The sequence below is a fragment of the Piliocolobus tephrosceles genome, chromosome 1, assembly GCF_002776525.5.
Source record: "Piliocolobus tephrosceles isolate RC106 chromosome 1, ASM277652v3, whole genome shotgun sequence".
Taxonomy (NCBI): Eukaryota; Metazoa; Chordata; class Mammalia; order Primates; family Cercopithecidae; genus Piliocolobus; species Piliocolobus tephrosceles.
Genome location: NC_045434.1, coordinates 97887743 through 97896887, shown reverse-complemented (window position 1 = coordinate 97896887; position 9145 = coordinate 97887743). Strand labels below are relative to the sequence as shown.

Here is a 9145-nt window from a genome sequence, read left to right as displayed (position 1 = left end):
TGGAGTGGCCCTGGGGCTTGAGTCTCGATCTCTGTTAACTCGCACCCGAGTCAGTAGATTTTTTGGAGACGTGTAGTGGCTACCTCACTTAAGGAGGCCTTGGCTGCAGCATCTCAACATCAGTACCTCCATTCGGCTTTATTCACTACCCGGAAATAGTACTTTGAGGCTTATAACCCCAATAAAGTCTGAACTTGATAGGGTTGCCAGATAAAATGCAGGACACGCAGTTAAATTTGAATTTCAGGTAAACAATGAATAGTTTTTTTAGTCTGTCCTTGCTTACCAAAAGTTCAAATATATCTGGGCATCTCGTATTTTTATTTGCTAAGTATGGCGACTCCAGAGCTCCAGTGTGGGTCGTTGGGGGTGGAGGGCAAATACTGAGATCGCAATATTAGCCTCAGAATGTTAAAATGTGAAAGGCAGAGAGAAGTAAGGTCTCCAGAGACCTGGAAAAATAGTATCTAGAGTATGTAGTAAGATGCAGCGTAACAAAGTGGTTAGTCTTTGAAGTGGTTGGTCTTTGAAGTCAGATGGGCTTGCTTTGGAATCCTGAGACATCCACTAACAAGCTGTATGACTTGGGTGACTTACTTAAGGTCTCTAAGTCTCTTATTTCCTCATCTGTAAAATGGTCTTTTATAGAAAGAATTAAAATGAGAAAGTATGGAATGTATTTATTACAGCGCCTGGTGTAGACTCAGTAGTGCAAAAAGTGGAGGCTGCTATCAATGTGTGAATATATTCTGAGCAGTTTCTAAGTCTCTTGGGAAACTTGACCTTGAAAGGTGGGTACCATTAAGAATTTCTGAGACCTGCATAGGTGAAATGGGTCTTCATAATCTTTCAGTTTTCTTTTCTGCTCCTAATTTCTTGCTGGGCAGTAGAGAAGGAAAAACAAAGATGTTGTGATAATTGAGGGCAAACATCCATTGTTGAGTGTACTTATATATCATAATGGAAAAAAAAAAGAGAACCTAATGGAAAAATAGACAATTTAGAAGAAAAATTGTAAATGTTCAATAAATAATTAAAATAGTTCCACCTCACTAGTAATGAAAGAAATGCAAAAAAAAAAAAAAAAAAGTGAAGTTACTTTCTTAGGGGGAGGGTCTTAGATTTATAAAACAAAACAACAAATAGCTGATAACATCCTGGGTGCAAAATGGGCACCTCCATAAACTTCATGAGACTGTATATTGATACAGTGTTTTTACATTTAAACATATGTACTAAAATGTTAAGTGCACATATTCTATTCCTGAGCAATCTCACAGGTCTTTAGCCTAGAGCAATAATAATGCAAATAGGCTAGATTATGTGTACAAGTATCTTCAGTAGGCTCTTCTGATAGCCAAAAATTGGGGGACAAAGTTAAATGCCTGTTAGAATAATGTAAAAGTTTGCAGAACAACATCATAATGTGATCCCCACTTTCATAAAATACTAAGGCCTATGTCTATGTGTAACTGCATTAAAAATCTGAAAGGGTACACTCCAAACTGTTAGTAGTTGTTACCTCTGGGGACTTCCATTTCCAGTCTTGATAGAATAACAAACAAAATGTATGAAACAAAGGTTCATACATTGCTCACAGACGTTGGGTGACACGCAGTGCAGGAAAATGATTCTTGAGAGAAGGGAAATAAACAAGGTGAGTCCTATGATTGTCATAGATTGCTGCCTAGAGAGTTTTCAGGCTTCAGTGAAGAGGGGAATCCCTTGTTCTTTCTGAGGAGACAAAAGTTTAGAGTGTGGGGAAGCAAAGATGCTAGATTTTGCAGGGCAAAATACCGGAGAAGAGGGGGCTGCAGAGAGAGAGCACTAGAGATCTGCAGGATGTCCTCTTGGGTCTTTGAGTACTGATCTGCATGTGAGAAAACTATTCAAAACCTGAAAGAGAACCACTGGAAAGGAGAAGGCAGAGCAGTCCCCAGAGCTCACACAGGGCTGGGACTAGTTTGTGTTCCTACTGGCCAGAATGGAAAGACTTCCTAATAATATAGGGCTTCAAATAGAGACCTCAGATGGCTATTGCTTTAATAATGGTTCCAGATTAAGCCTAGAATGAAGGCTGCTGTAGCCCCCCTGTAATAGAACCTAAAAGCAAGCCTTGAAAGGATCAACTGATTCCAAGTAACTTAATTGCATCCTAGAGCAAAGCCCAACAATATTTAAAGGAATATAACAAACATCTAGTACCAAACATAAAATTCATGATGTCCGGCATCCAGTAAAAAATCATCAAGCGTGTCGAATGAATAAATGAACCTAGGATTAACCTTGCTGTTTCTTTTTCTTATCAGAATTGACAGAAGGTGACATCATGGGGCTTAGTTAGCTCATTGTATCATTTTCTATTTTTTTCAGGGCTCAGCTTTCACCCCAAAAGACCTTGGATCCTGACTAGTTTACATAATGGGGTCATCCAGTTATGGGACTATCGGATGTGCACTCTCATTGACAAGTTTGATGAACACGATGGTGAGATATTTCTAGGAGGAAGTTAAATGAGTATAAGTATTTATCATATCCTGGGGTATTTAAAGCCTTGTTTGACATGGATTCCTCTATGATTAAAGAATGTGGAAGTGATAAAACGGAAAAATCCTGAATAGGAATCACTTTAGATATTAGAAAGGATAGCTCTCTCTAACATACATTGCCTGCCTTCTCCACCAGGTCCAGTGCGAGGCATTGACTTCCATAAGCAGCAGCCACTGTTCGTCTCTGGAGGAGATGACTATAAGATTAAGGTACAGAGGGTCTGTCATGACTGAGAATAAAGGACAGAGGATGTGGGAAGGTTTGGGAATCGTGAAAGGGACTGAAAGACAGGGAAGTTCATTCATACAGAGCTCAGGCTTTTGACAACATTATCTGGAGAACTTACCCAGCAAACATTTGTTGAATGCTTACTGTATGTCAGACGCTGTTTTCTTTTTTGGGAATTCAAAAATAAATAAGAAATGGCTTCTGTTTTCAAGGAGCTTTTATTCTAATAGAGGAGATAAACATATATCCAAGTAATAGCATGTATAGTTTGGTGAGTGATGTAATAGATATTCACAGTGAAATAGGAAAGAGCAGTACAGGTGCAAAGACAAAAGGCGTGATACAGCTAGATACAGGGCAACTCTTACTAGTTTTGTATGGAGAAAACCTGAAGAAATGTTGAGAGAAGGGACAGAAGATGAGAGGAGCCAGATCATGGAGTACCTGTTTGCAGCACTCAGGAGTTTAGATGTTATCATGCAGATAACAAGGAGCAATTTAAGGAACTTAAATACAGGAGTGATATCAGATTTATATGTTTTTAAAATGATTACTTGGTGGCAATTAAAGAAAAGATTGGATGATTTGGGCAGAACTGGAGACAAAGATACCAGTCAGGAAACCTGAGCTTAGGTAGTAGCATTTGAAATGGAGAGAAGGAGATGGATGTGAGAATTTAAGGAAATGAATCAGTATGTCCGTTAGATGATGGTCAATAAGGAGAAATAAATGAGATGGCCAATAAGGAGAAATAAGGGGCAATAAGGAGAAATAAATGAGATGGCCAATAAGGAGAAATAAGGGACAATAAGGAGAAATAAATGAGATGATTTTCAGGCTTCTAGTTTAGGTCACTGGGTAAAGGGGGTGTCATTAATTAGGAAAGGAAAATCAGGAGTAGATAGTTTTCTGGAGTGGAAGAGAATGGGTAATGAATTCCATCTTGTCTCTGATAATTTTGAGGGAGCTAAGAGACAGTCTAGTTGGGATGTCTGTGCTAGAAATATATTTGTGATTTGTCATCATGAAGGGAGGAGCCAAAGGAGAAGCAGTAGAAGATATTGCTCAAGGAGTACGTTGAATAAGAAGACAGACCATCATTTCAGGGAGAGAGAGGAAGTAGAGTTAGTATGGGAAACAGTGATTTCAGGGGTTCAAGATGAACCAAGAGGGAGAAGAAGCCTGTTGCATGCCAAGGAAGAAGAGACTTTTGGGAAGGAGAAAGCGTTTAGAATAAGATCAAGACTGAGAAATAACCTTTAAAGTGCTTAATTTGGAAGGCCTTAGTATAAAATGAGGAAGCAGACAGAATATAGGCAATTCTTTGAAGACGATTGACTCATAATAGTGAAAGTTAGAGCCAGAGACTAGCAACCTATAAAAATAAATCAAAATTTCCTTTATTTACTTCCTTTAGTTGTTTTCATTAAGTCTATCTATCAAACCAAACCAGTGAAATTTACTTGATAAAAAGGTAAAGTCTTTTTCATAAGCAACTTCAAGAAGTTATATATTGTGATTATACCACAGAACTTAGGTGACAGGAGTAATGAGTGACCGCTGCCTACAGAGAAAAGAGCTATTGGAATTATAGGAAGGACATTTATTTCTGTTTTCTAGTTTTTAGGCACCACATCCTGGGGCAATCAAAACTCAAATCACCTGATAGATCTCAGAAGCCCATAAGGATATCACCTCATTATAATATTTTTGTATTTGTTGTTTATAGTGATGAACATTGACTATCAAGAATGGTTAACTTGGGATTCTTAAAATCTGTTTAAAAAGGAAAAACTGGGTGTTAATTAAGAAAAAAGTTTTCCCAAAATGACTAATACTTTGGAAAAGAAATAATCTTCCACTTATGAAATGTCCAGAATAGGTAAATCTATTGAAACACAAAGTAGACTAGTGATTGTCTAGGGTTGGAGGGGTTGGGAGGAAATGAGGAGTGACAGCCAATGGGTATGAATGTCTTAGGGGAGTGAATAAAAATGTCCTAAAATTGATGGTTGCACAATGGTGAATATACTAAAAACCATTGAATTTTATACTTTAGATGAATAAATTGTATGGTATTTGAACTGTATCTCAATAAAGCTGTTATTAAAACAAAGGAATTCTTTACTAGCTGGTAGGTGTACAGTGCTATCATTCAGTGGGGGTTTTTTTGTTTGTTTTTTTGTTTGTTTGTTTTTTGTGACCGAGTCTGCGCTGTTGCCCAGGCTGGAGTGCAATGGCGTGATCTTGGCTCACCGCAACCTCCACCTCCCAGGTTCAAGTGATTCTCCTGCCTCAGGCTCCTGAGTAGCTTGAATAACAGGCATGCGCCACCACGCCCGGCTAATTTTGTATTTTTAGTAGAGATGGGGTTTCTCCGTGTTGGTCAGGCTGTTCTCAAACTCCCAACCTTGGATGATCTTCCTGCCTCAGCCTCCCAAAGTGCTGGGATTATAGGCGTGAGCCACCACACCCAGCCATTTAGTGGTTTTCATTAATTTTATTTCTCTGATGACTAATAAACTTGAACATTTTTTCATAAAAAGGGGGATTATCTAGAAAAGTTATGTCTGTGGACTATCATATTGCTTGCTATATCCAGATAAATGTAGCATTAGTACAATCTTCATTTACAAAGAGTAAGACGGGGAGCCCAGCAAATGGTCAGAGTATTGGTCTAAAACCCCTGTAAGTCTTTAAGGATTTACAATTTTGGAGCTTGACTTAGGCCATTGAAGGAGTCAAGACATTTTGAAGCTAGAAATATGAAAGTTTAAAACACTGAACTCTATAAGGGGGAAAAAGTCAGTTAAAGAATAGTGTTTATGGTATGATCTAATTTTTATGTGAAACTCCACTGTGTACATGTGTATTTATATGTAGCTGATTGAATAGATAGAGGCGAAGGTATTGGCATACTTTAACTTTTCATGTTATTCTTATTTCCATGCATAATGCTTGCTGAGCACTTACCTAGTGTCAGGCACTGTGTTAGGTGGTAAGGGTATAGTGTTGAGCATGCTGGGCAAGAACCCTGCCTTTAAGGAACTCAGCATTTTTGTCATACTTTTGAATTGTCTGAATTTGTTACAGGAAATGATATTTTTATAATTTACTAAAGAAAAGTTAAAAATAAGAAATAGTAACGAGCTGGTCCAGATTGATTATAAACAAATATTAAAAAGAAATTTTTAAAAATTAAATGAAATAAAAAGAAAAATGCATCTGGTCTCTTATTTTTGTACATTTTAGGGGATTTTCTGAATGAGGAAGATAAGCTGTGTTGTATTTATGCTCCTGGTTTTCGTGTCTTCAGTTGTGTTCGTTGATGCCTAGTACTTTGGTAGTTGACTCAGCTTCACATCTGAATATGATATTGTTTCTCTGGTTAGCTCAGCCTTACTGAGCAGTGTAGTATTTTCCATGTAATAAGTTAAAGTCTGTTTGCTTGACAGTTGAGTACAGACCACGTATGTATGGGCATCATTTGCCGTCAGGTTAGGAGTCTAAGAAGCTGATGCCGTATATTACTGTTTCCCTTGGAGTCATGGTATCTATCTGTCCTACTTTTTTTTGAGATCAGGCCTCTCTGTCGCCCAAGCTGGAGTCCTGTGGTGCGATCTCGACTTACCGCAACCTCGGCCTCCCGGGTTCAAGTGATCCTGCTGCTGCAGCCTCCCAAGTAGCTGGGATCACATCGGCTAATTTTTTTTGTATTTTTGTAGAGACGGGGTTTCCCCGTGTTGGCCAGTCCGGTCTCAAACTCCTGACGTCAGGTGATCCCCCCTTGACCTCCCAAAATGCTGGGATTACAGGCATGAGCCATCATGCCTGGCCTGTCATACTTTTTAAAAGTGATGGGTAAAGCATTAAGGGGCCTGTATTCAAGCTGAGAGCACAATTATGCAATAGAAAAAAGAGTTTCAAATCAAGCCCTGGTTAAATATTTCCCGCTACTAAATACAGATGGTTTCTTCCCAAAGAAAGAAAAACTTTTCTCTTTTTTTTTTTTTGAGACCGGGTCTCACTCTGTCGCCCAGGCTGGAGTACAATGGCATGATTTTGGCTCACTGCAATCTCTGCCTCCTGGGTTCAAGTGATTCTCCTGCCTCAGCCTCTGCAGTAGCTGGGACTACAGGCGAATGCCACCATGCCCGGCTAATTTTTTGTATTTTTAGTAGAGATGGAGTTTCACTGTGTTAGCCAGGGTGGTGTCATTCTCTTGACCTTGTGATTCACCCACCTCAACTTCCCAAAGTGCTGGGATTACAGGCATGAGCTACTGCACCCAGCCTGAAAAACTTCAATAATTTCATATTTATCTTTTCCCTAATCACACCCCAACCCCACATTGTTTATCTGACTTATAGTTTCATTCTTGTTCTTTTTCCCTCAAATCTTAAGGCTTCCTACCAAGGTTCCTACCTATTTAGAAATACGAAAGTACAAATATGTATGTAAACCCATATTTATATACATATTTTTATCTCTATAGAGGCCCAATAGGTATATTTCTGTTTCTTAGTTTGATTTCTGTCTTTGCAGGTTTGGAATTACAAGCTTCGGCGCTGTCTTTTCACATTGCTTGGGCACTTAGATTATATTCGCACCACGTTTTTTCATCATGTAAGTAGTCATGGTGGCACTAGTTTTGGAGCATTCTTACTTTCCCCATAGTAATCTTTATTTGATCGTTGAGAACCTATGTTTTAATAACAGAGTGGTTTTTGGAGTGGCTCTTCTACAATCTATGTGGTATTGACCTTTCTGCTTTGTTTCTTTCTGCAAAAGGAAGCACTTGGGATTGTACTGAATTTAATTTTATTGGATTCAGTGGATTCTATGGGAAGTCATTGTTTCTCTGTAGGGAAAAGTAGGGATTTGATTTCAGGTTTGCTGAACCAAAAACCAAAAGTTTGCCAGCTAATCCCATGTAGGGTATTATTAGTAAGTAGTAGGTGTGTCTGGAAGATCAGACTAAGATGCCATTTTGATGAGCTAACAAACGTTTTGAAGTATTAACAGTCTGTCTATCCTAGGATTTTTGGGTCTGGTGGAGGCTGTTCCCTTAGCCAGGCTTACTACTTTCTTTGAGCTGCCAGGTATCATAGTAGATTTAGATAGTGAGATTACAGACTCCCAACCTCTGAATCCATTTGCAACCTGAGAGGATCTCCTTATAATTCTGTGTATTAGCATTAACTTATACTATTCTTTGATTGCCAGTAAATTAAGTCTTTGAATTAAGTTGGAAAGAATATGATGAAATAAACAATAATTTACTGGTTGAGTATACATTGTTTCTTTAATTAAAAAATTTTAGGATAGGAGAGAATGAGAAAATTATAATTTAAACATTTCAGAATGATAACCACTCAATAAGATAATTTAAGTAGGAATTGTTTGCCATTGCCATAAAGGACTTCCTGAAGATCCTTGCCTAGAACAAGTTGTCATCTACCTGGAAAGTTATGAAAAACCTTATTTTCTTTCATTTTACCAGCTCAGTAAATACATGTGTGCCTTATACTTTCTAAGCTTTGTGCTAAATACTGATGTTAGAGGTACTAACATCCCTATCTGTAATGAAGATAGGGATACCGTCTATCTTCAGTGTTTAACACAAAGCTTAGCAAGTGTAGTAAGAAGGAAGTGTAAATAAGAAATACTTCCTTTTCTCAACAATCTACAGATTCCAAAAAGGCTAATTTGTCTTTACATGTTACTTTCTGCTTTGGTTGCTGAGACCTGGGAATTTTTTGAAACTGGACAGAAAGAAGTCAGACAATAAAATAATATTCCCATCCTAGAGTTAAAGGTAGAAGAATCTTTCACAGGATCTTAATTTACATGATTATATATAATACACACACATACACACATATAGAAGAAAATGTAAATGTATATGTCACTATCTGCCTCTGAGAATCTATTATGCCTCTGACTGGCTTCCATTCTTAAGTCTTATAGGTGAAAGTGCCGAAGTTGAAAAAAGCCGTTAGAGTGGTAGAGAAAAGACGACAGCTAACCTGGTAGCAAAAGCAGCAGCCCCTTTGCTAATGTAGCTAAGCTGTTAAGCAATGCAATTCTTTAGAGAAAAATGATTACAAGAGGCTGATAAAACAAATTTGTTTAATGTTTAAAGCCTTTGTCTGGAATATCTTTCAGGAATATCCCTGGATTCTGAGTGCCTCAGATGATCAGACCATCCGAGTGTGGAATTGGCAATCTAGAACCTGTGTTTGGTAAAGCAGGAGGCAGAGGGCTCAAAAAGAGTCTTCATTTTTCCTACTTTTTCATAATCAGCTTCTCTTACAACAATCTTCTCCCTTCCCAAATGGCTATGTCGGCTGATTAATTACTGATT

At 38.1% G+C, this 9145-nt stretch overlaps 1 protein-coding gene across 2 annotated transcripts in view; it reads left to right on the top strand.

Moving 5' to 3' along the window:
- COPA (COPI coat complex subunit alpha) overlaps positions 1 to 9145 on the top strand; it is a 56422-nt gene that overhangs the window by 776 nt on the left and 46501 nt on the right. For both annotated transcript variants that reach the window (XM_023214241.1, XM_023214240.1), the window contains exons 2-5: positions 2374 to 2487; positions 2686 to 2759; positions 7324 to 7404; positions 8947 to 9023. In XM_023214241.1, the coding sequence (XP_023070009.1) occupies positions 2374 to 2487; positions 2686 to 2759; positions 7324 to 7404; positions 8947 to 9023 (346 nt within the window). The remainder of the gene's footprint in view (positions 1 to 2373; positions 2488 to 2685; positions 2760 to 7323; positions 7405 to 8946; positions 9024 to 9145) is intronic.